General features: G+C 47.2%; 1 protein-coding gene across 1 annotated transcript; it reads right to left on the bottom strand.

Annotated features, from left to right (window-relative positions):
- Window positions 1–847: 847 nt before the first annotated feature.
- LOC135317477 (protein ELYS-like) lies at window positions 848–25,894 on the bottom strand. The gene is made up of 24 exons (XM_064473771.1): window positions 25,666–25,894; window positions 24,206–24,459; window positions 21,458–21,638; window positions 20,463–20,670; window positions 19,076–19,192; window positions 18,031–18,115; window positions 15,900–16,050; window positions 13,328–13,460; window positions 13,059–13,240; window positions 12,445–12,584; window positions 10,289–10,379; window positions 10,112–10,201; window positions 9,809–9,949; window positions 9,718–9,726; window positions 8,940–9,035; window positions 7,475–7,568; window positions 5,871–5,994; window positions 5,685–5,741; window positions 4,325–4,471; window positions 3,386–3,573; window positions 3,070–3,214; window positions 2,862–2,975; window positions 1,076–1,217; window positions 848–984 (listed from the first exon to the last, which is right to left on the bottom strand). The coding sequence occupies exons 1-24, from the start codon at window positions 25,784–25,786 to the stop codon at window positions 848–850; spliced, it is 3,147 nt and encodes a 1,048-aa protein (XP_064329841.1). The 5' UTR covers window positions 25,787–25,894.
- Window positions 25,895–26,285: the final 391 nt, after the last annotated feature.

Raw genomic sequence — 26,285 nt, 5'->3', positions numbered from 1 at the left:
TTCAGAAGGAACCGCAGAACATTTCTCTCCGAGCATCTCAAAGGCACTCATTATCGTGACTGCTTTGGTGAGAACAGCATTCCTGCGATGGAAACCTGCAAGTTTTGCACAGAAGACAAAAGTACCAACAACATAAGAAACAAATGCAAACTTACTACGAGAAATTCTATTATTTCCTAGCATTTTCCGACTGGCCTAGGCTAAGAGGTTACAAGCATTGCCTAACAACTCACAAGAGGCTATGGGCTGGCTTCTGCCTGGAGCTTGCTTCTTCCCCACCAGAAGCTATTTATGGTTGGTTACATGGGAAGGGATGAATTGCAGCAAATAAATGGAGTGCGCTGACAACCCTGAGAGTCATCTTCCATGAGAAGGGGTTCTGATGGGGGATTAAACTACTTAGTTATCTGCGGCCTTATTTGCACGCCGGGCATGTCCTTATAGTACGATCTGCCCAAGGTCTTGGTCTTTTCTCATGGCAAAAGGACAGCAGAGAAGGGCAGTAACTGACCTTCATTGCCCTCACGGCCAAATATACCAGAACTGGGGTTGATTTGGCCACACCACCTGTAGGAAACTCATCTGACAGCTACTGGCCTCTTTCCTGCTCTTTATCGTTCTGCCTATTTTTAAGTAAAAGAGGCAGAAACAAAGCAGAAATGTGTCAGCAAGTGGGAAGAGATCACTATTTGATCACACAATCAAGTCTAGCAAGATGTGTACACCAATAGCTTGATGGTAATCAGGGTTTTAGTTTTAGCCATCTTAAATTCTCTGAACACATTTACCATAATATAAACACATGTATTTTGCATAGCAAACATTATCATAACAGAAAAACTCTCTCTCAACTGGGTTTCTGCTCGTTTCCTACCCATAACTCTCTAACTTTGGCCAACACACGACTGCTGAAAGGTGCCCTTGGATCCACATGTCCTGCATTAGCTGGTTTTGTTACTGTCGAGATTGGCTTTGGTCTTGCAGCTGTAAAGCACGAGGGAAAAACGATCAGCCTTGTGCAATCAAAGCGATGGTGAGTTGTGCGTTATATTCCCCCCCTAAAAATTACCTTCTCTTGGTCCGGACGAAGGCAGATGGTAAGGCTTGGCTCTCTCTACAGCCAGCTGCCTCTGACCTCTAGGAAGGGTCTTGCCGTGCTGGGCTGAGAGAGAATTTCTGGCAACTGCTCTCTGTCTCCAGCGAGGAGCACAGTCGTTCTGATGAACGAGAAGCGTAAAGCAAGAAGTTAAATGTTACAAGAAGTTCATAGCACGGAGCTGTCGGTGCTATTTCGAATTAGGGAATATGTTTCCTCTACAGGTGCAGTAAAATACACCCCCTGCACAGAGCGGCAGCCAGTTCTGCCCATCAGCACACACCAGCTTCACCCGGAATTTTTAGCCAAGCGGAAGGAAGACTAGAATAATAGCAGAACCTACAACTTTAAGTTAAAACCATGCCGGCACCCTGCAGAACCTCATTCTGACACGCTTGTCAGCACCCACAAGCTTCACATGGCTGACAAAATAGTGCCTTTCCCTTGTTTTTCCTGAAACGCCACTGCCCCAGGTGACTGAATCTCCAGGGCAGCGGCGGGTTACGTTGGACAAGAGGAAGTGAGGATTAAAATGAGGAAGAGAAAGCTGCCTACACACCCCTTCCCCCGGGATGAAAGCTTTCAAACGCAGGACCTCAACCTTCCAGAACCACCCCACAAGTTTGCTTCCCTGGGAAACTATGGTTCTGGAAAGCAGCAGATGGATCACAGAACCACAACAGAAGTTCCCATAACACAGAATTTGAACTGCGTATGTTGAGACTCAGAAGTTAGGTAAGAATTTCTGTCCAAAAAGTGGTAAAACGAAAGCTGTGGAATTGCAGACCTCACGCTATAACTTGAGGAAATAATAAAAAGAACAACCCATGATGCAAATGTTGCCTGTGGGTTGGCACCCAGAGCTGCGTGTGAGATACAGAAGATGACATACAACACACTCTTCCTTCCACAGTGACCCAAACAACTTCCAATCATCCGAACCCTACGTAACGTACGTCCCTGAATATCTGAATGGTAAGAGTGGCTGACAGGAAAGATACTTATTGTGCTGGTTTTGGATGAGAAGGGGTTAATTCTCCTCACTGTGGGGGGCGGCTGCCTTTCCGGCTTCCCGCGCTCTGCCGCGTGGCGGGGGGGCGGGGCTGGGAGGGGCGGGGCCATGGTGGGGCGGCTGACCCCGACTGGCCAATGGCACGTTCATTCCATACCATGTGACACTATGAGCAGTATATTGAGGGCAGGCAGTGGCAGCGCAGAGGCGGCGCGGCATCGGGTCGGTGGGCGGCTGCGGCGCGTGTGGTTTGTTTCGGCGGTTCGTTCCCCCTCTCCCCTCCCTTCCCCCCTCCCCCGGGGCTTTGCGCCTCTCGTTGTTCTCCTTTACATTGCATTTCTACTGTTGTTTCTTTTAATTTTAATTATTAAACTGTTCTTATCCCACCCCACGAGCGTTACCCTTCTGATTCTCTCCCCCATCTAACAGTGGGGCAGTGAGCGAGCGACTGTGTGGGGCTGAGCTGCCGGCTAAACCACGACACTTATTTAATCCTCAGACACAAACAAACTATTTGACGTGGAGCCAACAACAGCCTGGAACACAGAATTTCCAACTTCACAGGGTCGCTTTGGAGAAGTGAAATTTTTTGTTCAACTTTTAGGTTCAGCTGTAACGAAAGGTGCAGATGCTTATTGCAAGTATTTCAAAGAAGGGTGTGATAAAGAAAGCAGGATTCTTATTGAGCACTGTTAAATCTAGTTAGTAACCCCTAAGAGAACCTTGCACACTTGGCAGAACTTTTACGCTTACCATGAGATGAACGTTCATCGCCTGGTTCAGCTGTGGGGCTGCCGTACAGTTGGCACGCTGCAGGTGCCGGACTAAAAGAATCTCATGAGTCCGTAAAAATTTCTCCAAACACTTCTATGAGAAATAACACATTTGAAAACATATATGATGACCCTGCCTCTTCTCTTGGCAAAGAGGGGGTTCAGATTTTCCTCTTGCCCACACTTACTTGTTCAGAGTCTGTGAAAGGCAGCCTCAGGAAGTCTTCCACTAGTCCCATCTCCCGACAGATGTCATACATGTCTTTTAATAGCTCTTCCTCCTTTAACTGAGTGGTGTGCTCCTGCAGCAGAGCCCAAGCCTCCACCATGCACCTGTAGTTAATTTTGTGAGACGTAAAGGCATATTAATGGTATCACCAAAAAGATGCCCCCCAGATATTGTGCTCAAAGTTCAAAGGAAGTGTAGGGGATTGTGATTTCTAGTGTTTGTTCTCCACCTCTCACAGTATTTGAGTGCCAAAATGGTGGCAGATATTTCTTTACCTATTGGACAACAGCACAGTGAGGAAAAGCCGCACTTCGCTACAGCTGGAGGCCGAGAGCTTCATCACCTGCATGTATCTGAGGGCTCGCCTATGCTCTCCTTGGCACATGAGGGACTGAAGAATTCGCACGTCTTGCCACGACACAGGTTTGGTTGCAGTTGGTTCAAGCAGCAGGGCCAGGGAGCTCTGCAGAAGGTAGAGATCAGGTTTCTTAAGATATAGAGACACACACGCGCACAACAAAACGATTCAAAAGTGTCTTCAGTGAGGGTGAATCTCTGTTGAATAAACTTAGATGGTGACTAATGAAGGGCTTGGTACCGGACAGGTAAATATAAATGCTGAAGTGTCTGCAGAAAAAAGATATTCCGTGAGCCGTACAGAACAAAGGGAGTCCTTTGACAGGAGTGATTCACACCTGGCCAGGATAACCAAATCTCCGTAGGCAAACATCACCTCTCGTAAAGACAAGTCATTCTCCCAGGCAAACAGGTTATATTAACATTGTGACGGGCAAAGAACAACCTTCAGCATCAGAGGGAACATGAATTAGATTGAAAAGTCACTTTTGCGGTCTTCTGTCTCAAGTCTTGCTGCCAGGATGGCAGTTTGAATAGTTAAAGTCCCCAAACCACTGCTTTTGAGAAAGTGCTCGACTGCTCTGCTGAGAACAACCTGAACAGATGGCTTTGGCAAGTCACACGTCAAGCATTAACGCTGACTTCTTCATTGTCTTAATCCATTTCCTCTCAACGTAATTAAAACCAAACTGCAGACCATCACGTATTGCTGAAGGTGCTGCTGAAGCAGCATTACAAAAAAGAAGCTTCCCATGTTTTATCACCTGGTATCAGCTAAGCACCAGGGTTTTTACATCATTTGATAGATCATAGCATTGTATTGCAATGTGTGCCCAACTAAACTGTCACATACTTACTTCATAGTCCTTGTGGTCTAGAAGCCAAAAACCTCGAATAAGCTTAACAAGGCCCGAAGGGATGGCAAAGGCAGCTGCGAAGGAGTTGACGGAAGGTTCTGTTTTGTTCGGAAAGGGATGCGTGATGTCTAGCAGCAAGTAAATTGTCTGATATCAAGTATCTAATTAAGGCTAATAGATTTGCAAGACCAACAATTTATCACATGAAATAACATTATTACTATTGTTAATAGAATATTAATAGATAATAAAAGGAAATAAGAATATCATAGTGGTAGGACGCAGAAAATACTCATGTATTAGTCTTGCCATTTTATTCTGTTGCAACCTGAAGATAGTCAGGCCCTAACAACAAAATTGCATTCTGAATAAATAACCAGAAAGACAGACTCTCTGATTTCTCTAAGGCATTCGGAAAGGTTGCCTTTCGATATTTAAACAGTTCCGTTGGAAACACAGGCTCCCTCTTTAGTCACTGGAGCCACCAGCTGGACATTCAAAACACGAGAACGGCCAATGCTTGATTATTAAAGCAAACAAATTCTACAGCTGGTTTCTTCCCTCCTTTCCAGCATATATGAAACAACTGAAATTAGGGTGTCCTTACAGCACAGCTTAGCTCTGCATGATTAAAACTGGATTTAAACCAGTATGTGGATCACTCATTGGCAGTGTCACTTTCTCTTTCTGACAGCTGTTTTGGGGGGTCTATTCTCATCAGAGAGCTCCGGGGTGCAACAGCTTTAAAGCCCCTGCTCTCTAGGCTCCCCTCTCGGGTCAGACAACACATAACCAAAGAAACACAGTGTATTTCGGCAGCTTAAAAGTTCAGTTTCTGCCCAACGACTTTTCCCTTCTCTCTCTCTATTATTCTGTGTGCCCGCACTTGTAACAGCACAAAAGCAAGCCCTCTTAGCTGTGCTGGAAAATGGATGATTTCAGCAACATCAGGTCCTGGTACACCGCTGTCAGAAATCCTTTTGCTCTGAAGCAGCACATTCTAGTGCATCGCTCGAGGAAGCAGCTGTTTGCTACAGCTGTGGGTGCTTCAAAAATGAAAAACAGTTTACATTTTGAGACAATCTAGGGGAGCTTTCTACCTTTAACATTGCTTAGTAAACCTGTTTTCTCACATCAGAAAAGACTTTGCAACAAAACATTTTAAAAATTCCTAAACAATCCACAGTACAAAGAAATCAAACAATGCTTCTGTCTGCGACTTAATTCTTAACTACACGTGTTCATCCGCAGTGCGTTTGAAGCACAAATTAGAAAATGCATCGAACGCGTAGGTGACAGACATTTCAGACCCCTGATGCGCGTATACTGGAGGTGTGACAGAAATAACTCCAAGGGATACGATTGCATGTTTGTGGCTTTCTTCAACGCCTTCTAGCAAATAGAGCTCCAGCAGTGCCTGGAATGAAAAGGTAGAAGCTTTTTAAAAGTCCTCTCTTTGAGAAATCATTGGCTTTGGGGGAGGGCTGGGCTGGGGCTGGGGTTTGTGGTGGTGGTGGTGGTTGTTTTCAGGGAACACAACACTCACCTGTAAACTAGGAGGTGGGTATTTCCCAGTTCCTCCTTCCTCTCTCTGCCACATCTCCTCAACTTGGTCTCCCAACTGGGAAACCACCCCATCGATCATCAGGCAGTCAGAGTCCCATTTGCCTCTGGAACAAAACGTAGCGAGGATTTGACAGAGGAAAACACTAATTCCAGCCTCTCGGTGTCACAGATTTCCTCCAGCCAAAACAAAACCAGCTAAAGCTCCCACGACTCCAGGAAAGGAACAAACAGACAAAGGCATGATCATGACTTGAAGTAGACTGGAAAGAAATTTCGGAGTCAGGTGAAAGGTGCTCATTAGATCCTAGTGAATTATTAAAGGAGCTCCAAATAGGAAGCCAAAAAGCTCCCTTATTAAGGGGAAAGTTGCAGCGACCTTTTAGTTTTCAGTTTTTCTTTTGTGCCGCATTACTTGTAATACAAGGGCAGTGTGAGCAAAGCTACCCCAAACCTCACGCCCCCAGCGGGAGTGTTCCCACGCACAGCGGTGAGACCACAGCACGGCAATGTCAGGCTTTGGTCTCAGCACCTCGCTTCTGTTACTGAAAAACAGTCACGGTCAGAAAGCTGAGCCCGCAGCTGAATTCTGGTATCCCCTGAAGCAGCACGTTTGCGCCTCTGCACGTGCCATCACAGTGACGGAGGGCTGGCCTGTGAAACACTGCATTCCTCAGAAGCCCATCGCAGGCTCCTGCGGGCTGCGACGCCAGCCTTTCATTTCCCGAGGAGGACGAGCAGAAGCAGCACGCTGGAGGTGGTGCTTCTAAGGAGCCCGTGAGCCTGTACGAGAGTTACCTGAGAAGGACGCGCAGGAAGAGGAGCTTGAAAGCCAGCGCCTGACATAGAGCAGCTTCCACCTGGACTCCTCCTGCTGCACCTTGCTCACGGTGCCACAGCCACGGCTACTTGAGGACTTTCTTTAGGTTACAGAACAGTTGCCAAAGAAAAATCTGTTCTCACCTAACCCAAGGCACATCACCATTATGCTCGTGAGCCAGCCCAGGAAAGGGAGTTCCCGTGAGGAAGGGGCTTTTATCCAGTCGCCAGGAGAGCGCTGGCCGTGCCAGCTGCATGTGACTCTGCCCATCTCCTTCAACGACACCGCAGTGCTTGGGAGTGGGAGATTTGGGCCAATCCCCTTATCGCCATCTATCACTGGTCATTGAGAGAGATTATTTTTGCTTTGGTTTTTGTTTTGTTTTATTTTTTTCCTAAAACACGCTTTCTTCTGTGCCCAGAACAATTGCTCTGCAAAGGCCGTGCCTTGCTGACCTGGCCGTGACGGATCCTGTCCTCACCACACGACCTTTTCCAGTGGTAACAAATGACACAGAATTGCCAATGAATTACGTGCACGTCAAAACAATGATGGTACCAACAAAGGGCACTAAGCAGAGGTATATATCAACATTTCAACACGGGAAAGGAACCTCTCTGTTCAGCAGGACACACGCATCACTCCAGTCAAGAGTGTTGCCAGCAAATGCATGAAGCGTAGCAAATACAGCTGCTGATGGAAAAGCCACTCGCTGCCGCTTCTGAATTTGCAGTGGAACTGCTCTAGAGCTTTCCTGCACGTCCTACCTTGATAAACGCTCCAGTTGCTGTCGATGACCAGCGTAGTAGCTCCGAATCAGAGGATAATTGTAGAAAGGTCTAGAGAAACGCATCTCATCACCTACAGGCAATAAATAAGAAGTAAGTTAAAGAAGTCATATCCCATTTTCAACCTACAGTTTTTGACTAAAAAGACAGAAGAACACACAAGCTAAGCATCAAAAGCACAGCCAAGCCTCCGGCTTTGAAAGAAGCCCAGCCTCCTTCTGCCTTTGCTAAAAGAGACCTACGACACAGGACTCAATTCCTCCTTGTCCTAAGTGCCATTTCAAGCTTACAGGTGATGTAGCATCCAGAACATGTAGTGTCAGCTGAAGTTCACTCTAAAAAAAAACCCCCAGTTCTCAAAGGGAATGGGTTTTTTGTCATGGTTTCAGCTGGGATAGAGTTAATTTTCTTCACTCTAGCTGGTATAGTGCTATGCTTTGAAATTAGCATGGAAAAAAACCTGTTGAGATAACACACAGATGTTTAGGCTGTTGCTGGGCAGCGCTGATACTAGTCAAGGACATGTCTAGCCTCCCATGCTCTGCTGGGTGCACAAGAAGCCGGGAGGGGAGGGGGCACAGCTAAGAGAGTGGATTCAAACTGACCAAAGGGATATTCCATATCATGTAACGTCATGCCCAGTATGTTACCTGGGAGGGGCTGGCCGGGAGAGGGAGGGAGCAATCGCGGCTCGGGGACGGGCAGCGTCGGTCGGCGGGTGGTGAGCGGTTGTATCGTTCGTGTTTCTGCATTTTTGTTCCCTGTTTTCCCTTTCCTTCCTTCCCCCTTTTATTATATTAACATTACTGTCATTATTATCACAATCATTTATCATCATCATTCTATTGTAGTTATTAAACTGTGCTTATCTCAACCCACAAGTTCTTTTGCTCGTCCAATTCTCTTCCGCATCCCACAGGGGTGGGGGGGGGGTGAGCGAGCGGCTGCGTGGTGTTCAGTTGCCAGCTGAGGCTGAACCACGACATGTCATGTGAACATGCGTAAGACAGTTAAGGCTGACAATAGGATTTATAACCCATCCAAATGATGAACTATTTCCAAGGTGTATTTTTTCCTCAAACAATCCGTAAAAAGTTCAAAACACGCACGTCAGGCTTTTACTGTAAAATCAAGCATTCCCGTGTTGGTGCTTTAGGAGTTACTTGTTTACAATCCAAAGATTTCAAGCTGTGGGCACGAGCAACTCCCTCCCTCAGAGGCTTATTGCTGTTTCTGAGAAACACCCCGGAAAGAAACTGCTTCCATCATTCTACACGACGCAGTTGAAAAAACAGTGAAATCTCAATTTCAGCAGCAGAACTTCAGCATCTGCTGTCACTGAACGGGCACGACTTGGTATTGATGAAGCCTTGACAAAACCATGGGGAAGCAGGTGTTCATAGGAAGCACTGACTGCTACAGACGCGTGACAGTTTAGGCTTACCTGAGCCCTCGGGCAGGAGGCGGGACCCACAGAACCAGAGGACCACTCGTGCATACAAAGCTGCGAGGCTGGTCACCGCCAGCTTATTTGTCAAGTCTGCAAAACATGAAAAGAAGCTTAAGAGGACTGTTGGTGTGCAATTTCTTTTGTTTTTTATAAAGCTCCCCTCATTGCACTAAAGAGAAAGTAGAAAAATAACACGGTAGAAATCTTTGCCTGTGCATTTTTCACTCCGTATCACGTCCTTCTCTGAAGTAAAAGCCCACAATCACAAGCAACCCTTACAAAGAAGAAGATTCACTAAAGGTTTAATAAAAAAAAGTGAAGTTGGAACTACTAAATCCACTCATGGATAAGGCACCTGTTCTTCACGTAGCAGAGACGTTTACTCTAGCAAAGGGATTTTCTCTTTTCTCCTCAATATGCCAGGAACAAGTTCTAATAGAAACAGCTACAGAAACTCAGGCAACTCACTTTACATGTTACTTATTTAGGCTTCCTCTCTGATTTTAGTAATTTCCAATCCAATATTTGCATGCAATCACGCACTGCTAGCTGACAATCAAAGGGAGTATTTGTCACAGTGCCACATCCCGTTGCTGTAATTTCAAGCCGGGTGCTTGCACAGCTCCTTGCTGACCGCAGCCTCCCCACCCACTCGCACCAGCTCCCCAACAAACTCTTGCCCTGAACTCAACGCGCGGTAAGTGGCAGCCCCAACCCCTCCATTTAAGCCCCTTCTCCCCGCTACATTTGACTTTCTGCCAATCAGCAAAACCAACAGAAGCTCCTCTTTCCACAATTACAGCCCCAGCATCGTTCCAAATCTTCATAAGACATACCAGAGAGTTAGAAATACTGTGACAAACCTTCTCCGGCGAGCTCTTGTGCCTCTGTTAGAAAACAGTTCAAGACTGTGCTAAGGTTGCTCAAAAGCAACTGGCGGTGCTGCAGAGCCTGTAACCTCTGCGGGTCAGTGGAGCTGCAGGAGCCGTCAAACAGCGCAACACCTTTTCAAGAACAGGTATGAAATCGTTAGCCTACAGAGCCATTGCAGAGTTTCAAAGTGCACTTCCAGATCTGCGGGCAAGACCATCTACCAGCAGATCACTGAATGAGCTCAACTGGAAAGACTGATTCTAGGTTTGCAGCATGGCTGCACTAGTACTCACATATGTCATCAAATTCGTGTTGTGTATAGATCACTCTGCTCCATGTCCAGTCAAGGGCAAACTGTAAATTAGCAGCAGAACTTGGCTGCTCTTTAAAAAGAGAGAACAAAAAAGAAATGAATCAAGAATTCCAAACGAAGAAACCATGCAACATAAAAAAAACATAACAAGTCTTACCTTTAGATGTCCAAAGCTTAATGCAGCCAGTCAGAAGCCCTACAGAACCTGTCTGGGCAGCAGCTGACAAGACCGCGTCTAACTGCTCCTCCTAAAAGTAACAGGCGAAATCAAAGGAGAATCCCACCTGCTGTCAACATCCAAACCACCAACAGTAAGTGCTTGTTTCTAACCCTACACTCACTCAGGCATCACAGGCTGGGCTGCTTGTTGCTGTGAGGAGCACATGGAATTTTTCCCCTGACACATCAACTTCCCAAAGGCTAATTCTAATCTTTATTTGCATGCCTCTGCATTATCCTCTCAATTTACTGCGTTCCAATTAACTATTCCCAGCAACGTGCCCTGCTTATACCCATGGCACATGGGGTGCAGAGAAGTTTGCCATCAGGAATGCGCGAAGGGGACAGAACAAACAGAACTCTGCAACGTTTGCATGGAAGCAGTGAAGCCAAGATCAAGCAGCTTTCCAGGCTATGAAGACATGAAGCAGTTACGACACCCCAAACATTAAGTTGTCATTTCCCAAAATGACAGAAAAGAAGTGAAACATTGATGTTCTAATAGGTTTCAGTTTTAGGCGCTTCAAACACTGTGTTCTAATGCTGTGGCGATCCTTCAGAAGGGCAAAGCACAGGCAGGCACAGACGTGCACTGTTAAGGAGTAGCTTAGTGCAGCTGGTGTTCTGGTACTTCTTCCAGGTGAAATGAACATAGAAACATAGAATCATAGAACCCTTAAGGTTGGAAAAGCCCTCCAGGATCAATGAGTGCAACTGTCAACCCAACACTACCATGTCTCCTAAATCAGGCCTCAAATGCCATGTCTACATGTCTTTTCAATACCTCCAGGGATGGTGAGTCCCCCACCTCTCTGGGCAGCCTCTTCCAAGGCCTGACCACTCTTGCAGTGAAGGCATTTTCCCTAATATCCAACCTAAACCTCCCCTGATGCAGCTTGAAGCCGTTTCCTCTCGTTCTATCGCTAGTGACCTGGGAGAAGAGACCAACCCCCACCTCACAACAGCCTCCTGTCAGGCAGCTGCAGGGAGCGATAAGGTCTCCCCTCAGCCTCCTCTCCTCCAGGCCAAACAACCCCAGGTCCCTCAACCTCTCCTCATGAGACCTGTTCTCCAGACCCTTCCCCAGCTTTGTTGCCCTTCTCTGGACACGCACCGGCAACTCTATGTCCTTCTTGTCCCGAGGGGCCCAAGACTGAGCCCTCATCAAATTGTCCTTTTTAGGGCTTTTGCTTTTTGTTTGCTTCTTTCTTTGGCTTTTTAAGCACATTCACAAGTATCTTTCCCTTCTAAATAAAATCATCACATTCAAAGCCATTTCTACACGTTCAAATACACACATCAGATTTCCATCTTTTTCTGAAAACCAGTCTCAGACAAGGAAACACACCGAGTACGACTTACGGTGGCAAACAAAACCCCAAACCAAGCTTCTTGCCCCTAATTCTGAGATTTGTCTTACTCACATTCACAAGCAATTCCTGCTCAAATCCCTAACAAGCCTCTGAATGATCTAGTCTCAATTCAGCAAAGGGTATGACAAATTTCTGCATTTCCCAATTATTTCCAACGTGGAGCTGACATCAGATCACCCAATCTGAATGGAAGAGCCTACATCAGGCTTGCAAAAGAAACAGCCTATGGGCCAGGCCAACCTGCCAAGACGTTCATGTTAGCTACCACACTGTGCACAAGGGCTCTTTGCCCCAACGCACCCCCACAGATCTGGTGAGGAATCCAGTAGAGAGGAAGATGAGGGCAGGGAAAGACTGCTCTCCCCTTCCTACCAAGTGCTCCTCTGCCTGAAGGTTGCTCTGAGGGAACGATGCTTCCTTTTCTCCATTCTGTCCTCTTTTCCCAGCTCATCAGGGATCAAAACCCGAACTCAGGACCACGCAGGCAGTTGCACTCATTGATGAGAGAGAAGGAACACCTTTCCCCGACTTTCTCTTCCTGCTCCTAGAGCAGCGCTCTCTTCCTTTCTAGACATTCAGTCCCTGATCGTGCTTCAACGGGAGGCAACAGTGGGTCTATACTCCCAAGAGGGGACCTCAAACATTACATTTGATAAAACTGGCAGGGTACAATTGCAGTTACGCGTGTGGATGGGCAGGAGGAGCATTAAATGGTCCCTGACACCGAAAGCAGCGCCATGGAAAGCTTAGGAAAGGTCCATCTCTTGACATTCTCCATAAAGACACAGTAAAAGCTCACCTCCTTCTGGAAGCCGCTGCACGTCACATGAACAACTCCAGAGCTCAGCAGGCACGTGCCATCTGCAGAGACAACGAACGTTGGACAACATTCCATACTCTCACCATGATGGTAGCACCAGTTTGCATTTTTGTCACAGCAACCTCTGGAAAGGTACAACTGAGTACCCGTTTTCCTCATGACATCACTTACAGCCTTTTTTAGAAAAATAATGGCTGAGTGTAGAAATTTTACCTCCGGGGCTATCGAGGTGCTGCGCTTTGAGCTTCAGCCCAGAGTCCTTTCATTTGATCACCAGCACCACCTCACGGGCTGCGTTACAGAAGCACCCAACCCCCAGACCCAGCCGCCTGTCAGGCAGGTGTCACAACAGCACACACTTGGTCAGTACAACGTCATCACAGTTGGGTGGGTGCGGGGTTGGGGTGTTTCGGTTTGGTTGGGTTTTTGCGTGACAAACAGTGACCAGGAGAACCAATAAATGGCATTTGAGCTCGGTTTAAGCTTATCACTACTCAAAGCCGTGTAATACCTACCAAAATTATAGGTGCTTGGATGAAAACACAGCTCAGGTTGTGGGTAAGAAGGAGGAACTCTCCAGCTTAGGCTGCGCTCCTGCACCACAACATCCAGAAGGAGGTTTGGAGCAGTCGTGCTTGTCACAGCGTCCAGTGACCACAGTGCAAAATAGGGGCAGTCCTGAAGGGATTCTTCTGGCCTGAAAGAAAACAAGTGCAGAAGCTAAACGCCGAGTTTCCAGTGAATTATGGGGAGGGATACTGAAACCAGCTTCATAAAAACCTACCTTAGTGAGCCTGGCTTTTGAGCCTCATACCAGCAGTCAAAGTCAAATACACCCAAATAAGTAGATGGTTTTCCCTGGCCGCGTGTGTTCACTTGCCAGCTGAAGACGGAGACACTGGTGTCAGGAGATATGACTGGAAAAGACAAGACATTGTTTCTTATTGGGAGAAAATACAATCTATCTGACATTTTCAAAACATCACTTTCTAGTTTGGCTTCATTCTGTTACGTCACTCATGAAACACAACACTTGACTAAGAAGAATTTTAAAAATGTACACCATAGCATCACCTCTGTGATAGGTTTCAGTCATGCTGCCCCCCTTTGCGAGTTCAACCTGTATCCGTCCTAAGACAAACCCAATACACAATTGTCAGGTAATCAAGTCTCCCATACAGTAAGAGTGCATCAAGATGGTTAGAAAAAAACAAAAACCAAAAAACAACCCACCACCCTAGGAAAACATACATTGCTGCTTTTAGAAAGCATACAAATTCTTGTCGTATACACTTGATCACTCAGCTGGCATTATTAATTTCCAGATTCGACTCGATTACGGGTGTTACGAATAGCTCCTTTCCAGCACAGTCAGAATGAAAGAACACAATTATCACACAAAACAAACACCAAAACCCAACCCCAACAAACAGGAGGTTGGAACAAAGAGTTTAACATCAAACATTGACCATGTTACACTCGGGTTCTCTCAAGAAGTGGCATGGTCTGTCGTCTCTGGGGAGAAGGCATTCTCCAGATGTGAGCAAAGTGGGGGGTGCATCCTTTACCCTGACAGAGCAGGGAACCAGGAGACAGGTCATTTGGCAAAATGGGTCTCTGTTCTCTGCTGAGTTCATCAGGGCTGCTCAGGGAGCCTCCCACGCTTTACTGTGTGTCATCGTGAACTTCTGTGCCCTTTCACTTGTGTGAGCCGCTGAAACTGCCTTTGAAGATGTCAAGTAGTTTCATAAATCAGAAGCCAGCTTCCTTTCTAACCTCAACCCACATCCAACAGAAGCTCATGTGGGCCTACAACTTGAATAGTTTCTGGATAAAAGCTAATGAGGAGCCATCAGAGAAATGACAAGCATTTTTCCATGCCTCAGACTTCATGAAAAGGGGACCGAAAGGGCCTTTTTTGTTGGTTTGGGTTTGGGTTTTTTGGTGGGTGCGCCTGTTGGTTGTTTTTGACAAGGTTTTAGAAGGCCCTCTCCTCAGAATCATGCCACAGGTGGAGAAAATCCAAAGGAGTTTTCATTAGATTTTGACACGCTGTTGTTAGAGGATGGCACCCCAAAAGAGGTGGAAGCTGCCTCTTCAGGACTAAGACAAAGCTAATAAACACAAATAGCCTAGAAAGTCACGCCAGTGTCGTCTTTGTAACAGCAGACATAAGTTAAGGCCAGTAAGAAGAGAGGGAAGGGCATTCACACACCCAAACAAAAGGCTGTGAAAGTTATCACTGCAGCCGGCTCAGAGATGTGCTCAGAGCATCACTGGATGTGCAAACCCAGAGATGCACATCTCATTATTGCAAGGTAATGAAAGACACCAGAGGAGTTTTAACTGTCGATCCGGACAAGGGAAGCCAGAAGCTATTGCTTTAAGAGCTTGTAGGTGTAGGAACCTATTAGACACAGAGAGGGCAAAGTGCACAGGCAGATCATAGACTCGTAGAATCATTTAGGTTGGAAAAGGCCCTTAAGACCATCGAGCCCAACTGTAAACCTCATACTGCCAAGCCCACCACTAAACCCTGTCCCAAAGCACCACGTCTGCACGTCTTTTAACTCCCTCCAGGGATGGTGACGCCACCACTTCCCTGGGCAGCCTGTTCCACTGCTTCGCAACCCTTTCTGTGAAGAAATTTTCCCTAAGATCCCAACTAAACCTTGTGCTCTAGACCCTTCACCAGCTTCGCTGCCCTTCTTTGGACACACTCAGCACCTCAGTATCTTTCTCGTAGTGAGGGGCCCAAAACTGAACACAGGATTCGAGGTGCAGCCTCACCACTGCCGAGTAGGGGGGGACGATCACTGCCCTACTCCTGCTGGCCACACTATCTCTCATACAAGCCAGGATGCTGGTGGCCTTCCTGGCCACGCGGGCACACTGCCGGCTCATCCAGGTGCTTGGGGAAGGTATCAAACAGACCTGGCCCCAGGACCGAGCCCTGGGGAACAGCACTCGTGACCGGCCGCCAGCTGGATGCAGGTGCAGGCATAGGTTGGAAGAGGGGAAAAAAGAAAGTTGAGGGAACATTCCTAAGCAATGGAGGGGATGATCCTACTGTTCAAAGACGAGAGCTGGAGGAATAAAATGACTGACAGGCGTTATAGAGGTGACCCCACCATACATCGCTACAGCATGTCAGCAAGCATTGAAGGGAAAAATAGGGTTTATTTTAACAAGTCCCACAGAACCTAAGCACCCAGTTTTTCCTTTGAAATAAGCCCAAGAAGTTAGTCTATACAGATACTGAAGACTTTCAGGCTGTGGGTATGGAACAGCATTCACTGCTTGGATGCCAAAGCCATTTAGTTTAGAACAACCAAACACGGGCATCAGGAACAAACCTTCATCAACGCTGCCTTCTCTGTCAATGCAGTTGGGAAAGATTTCTACAGCCTGACAGCTGAGTAACTTGGCCTTGCTGCCCTGCCCTCTCAAGGGAAAGGCTCCACCCGTCAGATCCAAACTGTACTTTTCAACACAGGATGCCAAACCCTGCGGAAAAAATCACAGGCGAGAGAAAGGTCATTCTGAGAGAAAAGCAGACATTATACCTCAGTAGGAAAGAATGTCTATGTCTAATAGAACCTGCATATTGTACTGTATCTCTCCCAGGCGCTTAATCTGATGGCAAAGAGAAACTACAGCTGACAAGCAAGAGAACTGAGTGTCAAACCGTAACGGGTAAGTTTGGTCGTAAAAGCTTTGCACATTTTCAGAACTGAGCATTTCCCTCGCATTACTGGTTCTAAATGTGTTTTGCAGAATTCCTTGCACCATCCCGGTTTCTTCACAAACCTACGTATTTATCTAGAAAGAGAGATCTGAAATAATGCCATACATAGGCATGCAAAGCGCTTTGCTCCATGACTTGATCACAGAACTGATGAAGTTAGAGGAGTCACGGCCTTCCAGCAGCCAAAGCTCTCTTGCGAGGCATTATCTATAGGCACACACCGCTAGAGTGAAAGCCCATCCCTCGGGAGTAGCCATGAGAACGTCTTACTGAGTCACACTCTTCTCTCAAACCACGTCAGCTCCTGCCAGCTCCTCCTCTCACCTCCTCAGGGACTAAAGGGTGAAATATGCCTCCCTGCCTTCACCAAGTGCAGCCAACAGCAAAACAACCCAGCGGACATGGCATGCACGTGGGCAAGGCGTGTAGGGGCACGAATTCCTACAGAGTCAGCCAACTACTTTGAGACCTACAGAAACTCCAGCAGGATTGTGTGGAACCTCTGAGACCACCATTTGCTAAGCAAGCATTGACTGAAATACTGTCTTTCCAAATACAGCACTTGGTCAAATGCTCTACCCTACAACACTTGGGTGTGTGGATTGTGGACAAAGAGCAGCTCTACAATTAAAAACCAACCAAACAAAACCAAAAGCTAAGCAGCTAAAAATCTCCAAAAACCTACCAGAAAATAAAAAAATTGCTTGTACCTCATTCTACCCAAGTTTCCTAAAGTTTCACAGCTCTAGAAGGAACTGGCATGAGACAATCCATTCTCGTATGACCTGATATGTTACATTTAACTCACCTACTCTGAGAACAGGCAAGCTTTCTCTTAACCATTCTAGGAAATACTACTAATAAATATCAAGGCTGTAGAGCACAGATCCTCTCCTACCGCACCTCAACAGGAAAGACATGCTCTGAATTAAGATTACTTTCCCATCAAAAAGATTTTGCAAGGGTTTCAGGCGTAACACTGAATAAAACTATACGTTCTAAAAACGCGTCTTCTATCTGTTAGATAACAGAGAGGTAAGGCTAGTTCACCTCTATTTTAAACACAACCTCTTTGGAGCCACTTCTCAAAATTTACATATACTTTTTTGACCAAATCAGACCACTCTTTACTGTATTTGCGTATTTTGCTGGCTTCAAGAGCAGAGTTCGTAGGTAACGCAGCCAAAAAGTAGAAAGAGTTCTCTTTAGAGCTACGAAGTTTCAGGACCAGCACCGAAGAGACCCTGCAGGTGAGCGTCATGTGAAGTCCTGCTGACAGAGCTCAAAGGGAAAACAAGAATTTAAACCTGAAGACCGGAACAGAATAAAGCTGTACGCCCGTGTTTTAAGGAAGGGAGACAGACAGAACCTTATTCAACTCTGCAGTTTGGTTAAACAGAGCTACTCAAAGCCCTGTCTTCTCTTCCTACAGGCCATTCACTTGGTGTTTAAATGAAGAATCATTTTCTTTGTAAAAGCTGCTGCCTCTTCAGGAACTGAATTTATACGGGCTCTTTGCAGACGGCCCTGGCTGGAACACACGACACGGCGGTATGAAATTGTACGACTTCTTTTCAAAAAGTATGGACAAAGGCCGTGCCCGGGAAGACTCAGCAAAAGATTCTTTCTTTTTAAGTCATCTCTGAATTGTCATGGTCAATATTCCCCCTGCCCACTTCACTGATACTCCCTTAGGGAAAAGGACTCTTTCCATCCTTTCACGGACGTGCACGTCTTACCTCGTACATGGCTTGTCCTGAAGCCGAGCGCCTCCTGTCTGCGAACGCTAACTGCAACAGATGTAAACTCACGGCATCGCCTTCACTGGAAAAGGTACAAATGATGACATTTGGTTACAAAGCTGCTTTATAGTCCTCGTTACCCTTTCCTTAGGTCTAGGCTGAGGTTTCCTGAATAGCACTGTCTCACTGAAAAGAAAAACAGCCCTTCCCAAAACCTAAGAATTGGTCACATTTAGCTGCTAAACCACAAAGGAGGAAATATGGACACTAACAGCTTCTGGGGCAAAGGCTACCCATACAATCTGGAAGCTTCAAGATGTTCTATGGAGTAAAAATGGTTGGGAACAGTTCTTGGCATTGAAGAGCTCGCAATCAAAACTGCTTTACAGTCAAACTGAAAAAGATTGCCACTCCATGAGCAGCCGAGCTGAGTAAATAGCTTGCTGATGCCGAGAGGGGCAGATCTTTCTCCCCTTCCCTTCCCACCAAAGCTCCAGTCCCTCCCCTGCACACACGGCACCTTCCACACCCTCCTTTCAGTCATTAGCCCAGCAGGAAACCACCGACTTGGCTGCTGAGCACCTTCCCTGCCAGCCGAGCTGAGCTGGCTCACCAAGGCTCAGGCTGGCACCAGGGAACCGGCCATGCTGTCACCTCCTCCTTTAGGGGCAGCAGGCTGGTGGATCCGCACCGTTAGTGCTCTGGAGCTGCAGCCTCCACTGCGCTCCATGGTATTTTCATACCACGGTGTGAATATCAGGCAAATCATGAAGCAGTCATCAGGAAACAAAGGAAGCCATTGAAGAATGCCAGCACAGAAATAGAGCCACTGTCGCTTTGCTGCCTTTCAGCAGGGAGGAACTAGTAGGTCCCTCTCCATCCCTGTTACATCCTGTACAAATCGCACCGTCAGCCCCTTCCATACCGGAGAGAATCTCCTGCACGGCTAATTCAACAAAACAAATACACGTGGGTCAACTCTAGGTGAACAAATACTCAAAAAAAAAAAAAAATCAGTGGCCGATAGTAAGCTTTTATTCACCTTTCTTGCGTCGACTGAACAGCCCACAAGTAGCAGCAGTTGCGAGGATCGTGCTCAGGCTCTTGAAAAGTAACGGCGCAGACAGGAATCCTTCCTCCTTCAAGCTGACAGTGGTGCCTGCAGGGTTAACAAAAACAGAAAGCAGGTGAGCCTGGTGGCCCTGCCTGTTTGTAGAAGGGGAGAAGCATCTTCTGAGCAAAGAGCCCCTGACGTGCTTCTCCTCAAGGCACAGAAGGTCACACTCCCGTCTCAAACAAGGGAGTCACGGGAGCGACTGCTTTTGATGCAACAGCCACGAGGTGAGGAAATTACTGTCCAGCACGGGCAATAACCTGGCTTTATCTCCTCCTCTGCCTGCGGAGCAGGAACATGAAAGATTCCTTCAGCTGCCAGGCAAAAGATTCTTCCTACTCTTGTCGCCTGCTTCAATATTGAACTGAAAATGCAGCCTCTCTTCTGCACAAGCTGAAAACAGCGCCAAACACCAGTAGTGTCTTGTTTCTTTACTTGGACTATCTAAAGCCTTTCTCCTCCAGACTTCTCAACCTTCTTTGCACCTTCACAATCTATTCTGGCCACCTCACTATCCCTCCACTCTCTATTCATGCCGCCAATAGTTCCCGGTGAGTCACTGCAGATTTGCTTAAGTGAATCCCGATCTGAACTGGGTCAGATATTCCAGGGGGGATTGCTCTTTGGCAGAGCTGAAATCATCTCCCTCATTTCTCTGTTGCTTATCCCTTGACATGACCCTTATTCCCCCTCCAAGTGTTCCAAGCAGACTTTCATTCCCATGCATCGCTGCCTTGGCATGGGTCAGTCCCCTCTTTTGGTCGAGGCTGAAATGTGGGAGAGAATGTCTTTTCAGCCACAGATCAGCTCTTGATCCTTCATGTCTCACTCCTTTCAACCGGGACGCTTTGAAGAATATGATCACCACAATCCCATCATTAACATACTTCAGCCTTTCAATGGGTGCCCTCATTGCAGGAGCTGCTTCTGAGAAATAATGTCTACAATCTCTTTCATTGAAACACACACAACTCCTGCTGTCACTGAATACTGCTGGTGGAACAAACTGCCTTATGGAAAGCAGCTCTCTCACACCCTGACTGCTTGACAGAACCCAGAGAAGGGAGCTTTCCGCAGTTCCTCAGCCCACGGGCACAATAAGGAGAACAATCCCAGCCCGCTGGGCAGAAGGCGGCCCACTGAATCCAGGTATGGCTCAATGGTTACTTCAGAAGGGGATTCCTAAACAGGCCAAGATTACACTCCACATTTCCCTCCCTGAAAAAGGGCTCTTTAAATTAACAGACTTCCTCCTCAAGCAGAGCCTTGAGAGCCCTGCACCTCCAGGCGTGACCAAGTGCAAAGGCCGACTTACTCCCACTGCAGAGTTTTCATATTCCACAGTGACAGGGAGCCGTCGGAAAAACCCACGGCGAGCTGGTTGCTTCTGCTGATGTAGCACAGGGTCGATATTGCTGTTCCTGAAGGACACTGTAACTGAAGGCAGAGATGTCTCCCTTCCCCGGTCACCATTTCTCTTCTTAGTGGAACTCCAGCAGCAATTCTGGTGACAACTACTAGAGCTACACGCACAAAACCACACAATAAAGGAATGCGTTATGCCATTCAGGTTGCATTTGAAACACTGACGTGACAACATGTATAAACTAATGCTACCGTCCCCGGCAAAATACCCATTGATGCAATACTTTGTCTGCTCTTCCCATTTTGTACGCATTCAGAGCACATAGGAACTCTCTGACTGGACAGGTATCCTCGCTCCTATTTCAAAACCAGGTGAAAGCGAAACCTCCATAGACAAATTCTTCCTGGGCTCTGCACATCAGCAGTTTGGGCCTCATGGTGAAGCTACTTGAAGTGACACCAGCTCCCGAGGCCACTCTTGTAAGAGCAAAAACAGCGTATGCAATCCGAGTACACCAAGTACAGGTTCCGTTTGGTCAAATGCAGGGATTTTGGTAAGGCATATTTACTTTAAAAAACAAGCCTCAACTTTGCCCCAAGTCAATGAACAGAAGCAGAAGAACATTCCCAGGAAACAGGGCACGTCCGACACACCTTCCTGTCAGGCAGCTGCACCGCCTCGGATGGTCAGATTCCTACCCCTCACTGGTGAGAATCACCGTGACAGAGGGACCCTGGTGGGAGGGGGTATTTGTAACCTTAGGAGGAGTATGAAGCCACTCCCATTTTTAATCCTTTCAGGGCCAGACGATGTCAAACCGCCACCTGTCATCAGCAGCCATAAACGTCTGCACAGCAGTAGCTTCAAAGTGGGATGCGTGTTGTTGATTTAAAAGACACAAGTTTTCTTACTTTTCCGTTCAAGTTTAGAAACCGCAAGCTCACCCGACGGTTCATTCTCCCTCTGACTGCAAGAGAGATCATCCAAACCAAGGTCCACCACAAGCAGATGACCAACATCTGTCGCCACCGCTGCCACGCCACAAAACCCTTGCAGAGCCCGGTGCAGGTGCCAAGGCCTCGCGCTGGCTCCTCCGGGGTTAGTTATGGGCTCTACAGCAGTTACCTACAGGAAAACTACAAGTTAGTATTTAAGCTCTTTGACAAGCTAAATAGAAATCACTCAAAAGTGAAGCCAGAATCAGCCCATCAGAAGCAAGAAAGTAAATACAGGGTTCTCAGACTTAAAAACACAGCATTGATCCCAATTATATCCAGACAAAACAAACAAACCAACCAACCCCCAAAAATGTCCTGTACAAACATCCGTTACTGCCTTCCGTTTACGGGGTTTCCTGCAGGGATTTCGCTGAGCTCACTCCAACTGCAATGGTGCAGTCTATTATCACAGCTTACCAAGTTCCATTTTCTACTTAGAAACCATTAACTCAAAGACAACACAGAAAATGCGTTAAATGCAAGAAACTTGACCGTATTTAAGGGACTGGAGTAAGAAAGGCCAAACTCACTCTCGCTCTCCCACGGCCCCCAGCCCGTCAGCACTGGGATACAGCCCACGCCTTCTTTGCCAAACAGGTACTAGGGCAAATCTCGGCTCTCAGTCAGACGCGGCAGCGGCCAAGTTGCAGGGGAGACACACCGCTGCCACGGCAAGGGAGTCTTGTTACTGAGAGCGGAAGGGAGATACCAGCTCAGGGAAAGCTACACCAGTCCTCATTTAGAATCAACAGAGCAACCAGGGAAAGCAGAAAAGTTTTCAGTGCCGAAACAGCGGCAAAAAGCCCAGCAGCTGGTTCGCCAAAAGCCAGCTCCGGCTGAGGAGAAGCGCACGCTGCTCTGTAACACGCGGAGCCGCCTGCCAGCAGCTTTAGTACAAGGCCCTGATGAAGACAGACCTTTCCGCACCTGCAGCCCCTCCCGGGACAGCCCTGACGGCTCCAGCAGAGACACCAGCACGTGAGGGCTCCTGCACTAAGGCTCCACAACAAAAGAACACGGGCTGCCCTTCAGCCTCCTTGCATAATGTCACACAGTGACACCAGGGAGCTTTACATCAACAGCAACCTGTTACACGACAACGGAACAGAGCAGTGAGCACCACAAGGAGTCCTTTTTTTTAATATATTGGGTTTTTCTCCCCAGAGGTGGGGAAAAATTGACCAAACCTCGAAGCCCCAAAGTTCTCTCCTCTCCCGTGTCAAGCACTTGCTGTGACTGCGCTGCCTGGCAATCTGCTACAGAATTTACCTTTCCCCTGGGCCACAAGAATTCTACTCCTAGAAGTGCCCGCAGTATTTGAGACAACTTTATATTGTTTCTGTCATGGTTTCAGCTGGGATAGAGTTAATGTTCTTCACTCTAGCTGGTATAGTGCTGTGCTTTGAAATTAGCATGGAAAAAAACCTGTTGAGATAACACACAGATGCTTAGGCTGTTGCTGGGCTTTGCACACTCTCCTACACTGCTGCCAGCTCCTTCTGGGAACGAACGCAGAAATCCTGTCTCAGCTCCCTGACTCTGCATGCTGCCCTTCTGCCTCACACAAACCAGGAAGAGTGGGGAAAATACCATTCCAGAGCTCTGAAACATGCAACCCTTATAAACCAATTTAATACCGTTAATGTTTTCAATTCAGATTTGCTTTTACAAGTCTGAATGACTGCACGTCTATGCCAGCACACAGCTTGCCTTTCCATCTCAAACGCTGAGATTTATCAGGACGATCGGCAAACCCACACAGCGGAGCACCAACCCAGCTCAGCTCGTTAGAAATCACCACCGCACAAATGCTCACTGTCAGCAATCACACTGTAGCGCTACAGACAAACAAACCCCGCCTGGATTCTAGCAAGTCAAACCAAACCACGCTCTGGAAAGCTGAGTAATACGGAAGTATTTATCTGTCGCAGATTCTAAGGTGGTAAAGACAGAGGGAACCTTGATGTTCCATTACCTTAAGGTGACTCTTGTCTACACTCAGATAAGGAGCCGAGGGGAAAGGACGTCATTTGAGTTTATGGGTTAGAGAAGGCAGGGAAAATTAGCAACGTTACACCAGAGTATCCCACCGGCACAAGCACCATATGCAATAAGCAGAGGTTCAAGGGCTTCAGGCTGAAAGTCAGTCTGTAACCACCTGCCAGGTAACGCAGTGAAGCCTGTTTTTTCCCATCCTAAGTCAACAGAAAAATGTGCTTTGCTCTGAAGTCACCTGCTTGCTAGTCCGAGACTCCTGGGAATGTGCCGAAGTCAGCTACAGCACAGCCATGGAAGTCTGAGATGTTTTAAAGACAGTATTTCTGACATAATGAACCATTCAGGACATGTATGTTACCAACACTTGAAAGGCAGGGTGAGGACGAGTTCTTTGTCACTCTGGCTAAAAAAAAAAGGTAGTTTTCAAGGCCTTTTTGTCAAAGTGGAGAATGAGGTAACTACGTGCTCTACTGTAAAACCAGAAAACTTGTTTGACTCTCTCAGCAAACTCAAAGGATAACGGTACCGTTAACCCCATAATTTCACATCAAGGTGCTCTCGACTGGACACTCTGCAGTGACAGGATGATGACACAATAGAGAAAATGGACGTCCTAGCAAAGAGACGCTCCAAAGCTGCTCCTGAAACAGCGTTATGCAGCACCTGACAACGTTTCCCCCATTAAAAAGCACCTACCCTTCCTGGCAGAACTACTGCTGTAACCACGCTCGATGTTCCAAGGTCGTACAGGCAGAGAACACTTCCCTCTGCTTCTCTCAAGCCAACCAGCAGCCCCGTTCCCGTCTGCCAGGAAACCTCCTTCACCACGCGGATGGTGGGAGGCTGCTCACGGGCTCCACTGAAACGGTGTGCAGAGAGCCGCTCTCCCGTCACAGCGCTCACGACCTCCAGCTGAGGGCCACACGCCAGCCAGGCCAGCCCATCTCTCCCTGGAAGAAGAGAAAAGGCTGGCTAAAGCAAACTCCCAGGAGAGGGTTGAAAACAACGGGAAAATCACAATCACTGCCCCTTTGCTTCAACAGAAGTACCTCACAGAGCAAGAGAGGCTTACCGAATTCGGGTCGATTATTGAAAATCACCCACTGAATCCTCAACCAATGCATCGTAAAATGAACCACCTTATTATTTTGCATTTGGACTTGGCATTCCTGCACTGAAGAATTCTGCTTGTTTGGGATAAAGATTACAATAGATTGGTCTCTAGTCTTTATACCATATTCAGCTTGGTTTTGCTAGAAATCATCTAAATACATATGAGAATACAACTCCTAAAGCATAATTCAAATATGGCAAAATCTCAGCCAATTCTTTTCTAGTTTACTAACTTTGCTCGACACACGCCTACTTTGGGCAGGGATTTGGACTTCAACAAGGAATTACCTCAAAATGGGCACTGCGGGAGCCAATTTCAACTTTTACACGCGCTGATCACAGAGAGAAGTTAGCACATTTAGTTTCACTGAACTACTTCCAACACAAAGGGAGTATTAACTCAACTACTGCACTTACAGTCACACAGAGAGATTCTACATGGTCTCAGCAGAAGCCCGGACACCCAGGCAGGCCCCCGGCTCTACCTTCAGATCACCGACAAAGTCAGCTACCTCATCTGCTCAGCCGCTCTCAGCAGCTCTCCCGGGACACTCCTCTGCGTCCCATTAAATGCTCTGCAAACCTGGCTGCAGCGCCTAACAGGGCTTTCCTCTTCCTTCTGTTTTTAGTCAGGCTAGGAAAGAAAAAGCAGGGGAGGCTGCCTCTCTAACACTGTGGGAGAACTAGTTCTGCACGGGATGTTATGATGGTACCAATAAATACAGCCCAAAACCACACCAGGACTTTTTTGAAAACTGCCTTTCATTCCATTAGAAGTTGAGGAGGGCTCACTGACTTGCCCGTGTTATTTTAATAGCTCAAGACTGGCGCAGGCTGTTGTCCTTTCAAAGTTTAACTCTACTAATGTTTTAATGTTAACATTTTTCATCATTTTGTCATAGTTCATCCTTTCTGTTCTCTCAAAACCTGACGCACCTGAGCAGCACCAACCTGACACAGCTGATGCTGTGACCCCGTGCCTCAGGTCACCTCCAGGCAGTAACAACTTCACAGCAAGACCCAATTTCGAGGAAAAGGCTCACCTCTGGAAAACCGCCCGCGCAGCACAGACCCTCGGGTGAGCTCATCTTCCCCAAGAGCCTGAATGGTCACCTCGGGAAACTGCAGCAGGCTGCTCGTTACCTGAGCCGCGAGGTCTCGCATTCTTCACTGTGAATAGAGAAGAAAATGCAAAAAGAGGCTCCTGACAGCCATCGACATTTTTGAGATTGACAGAACTTTCATCCCTTTGCCGTGAATAATCTCCCGTCCACCTCCTGCGGCTCTTTTCCTTAACAAAAGGGCACTCAGGACAGGTTTGGATCTCACAGCAGAGCAAAAGCAGAATCCTTTGCTTTTCTGATGCCTACGAGATCACCAACAAAAAGGCACGCAGGGGTACTGACAGGATAAACAACACGGGAAAAAGCCCAAGACACTGGAGTCAAGTCAAGCAAGGCGGCACGAGTCAGAGAGTGAGTTTTGCATTAAAAAGCTCCAGAAAATAAATAAAAAAGAACAAGTTGAGAAATTACATGTTTGAGCAGAATCACATCCAGCCAAGTCAGTGTTCTGGGATGTCACCGTTGACTGACATGTAGTACATGAAAGTCAGATTCAAAGGCCAACAATGTTACGGGCTTACTGAAGGAAAAGCTACAGA

The sequence above is a fragment of the Phalacrocorax carbo genome, chromosome 26 (genome assembly GCF_963921805.1).
Source record: "Phalacrocorax carbo chromosome 26, bPhaCar2.1, whole genome shotgun sequence".
In the NCBI taxonomy this organism is placed as follows: Eukaryota; Metazoa; Chordata; class Aves; order Suliformes; family Phalacrocoracidae; genus Phalacrocorax; species Phalacrocorax carbo.
Note: the sequence above shows the minus strand (reverse complement) of the source record. Positions and strands in the feature narration are given on the sequence as shown.

What these genes read in the sequence shown, in the direction of transcription:
- LOC135317477 (XM_064473771.1), bottom strand. Translation starts at nt 25,786, where the DNA reads ATGCGAGACCTCGCGGCTCAGGTAACGAGCAGCCTGCTGCAGTTTCCC. An exon ending in CAGTAGTTCTGCCAGGAAGG is followed by an intron (nt 21,639 to 24,205) that starts GTAGGTGCTTTT and finishes GTTTTCCTGTAG; the next exon opens with GTAACTGCTGTAGAGCCCAT. An exon ending in CCATGGCGCTGCTTTCGGTG is followed by an intron (nt 10,380 to 12,444) that starts TCAGGGACCATT and finishes TGTTACTTTTAG; the next exon opens with GAGGAGCAGTTAGACGCGGT.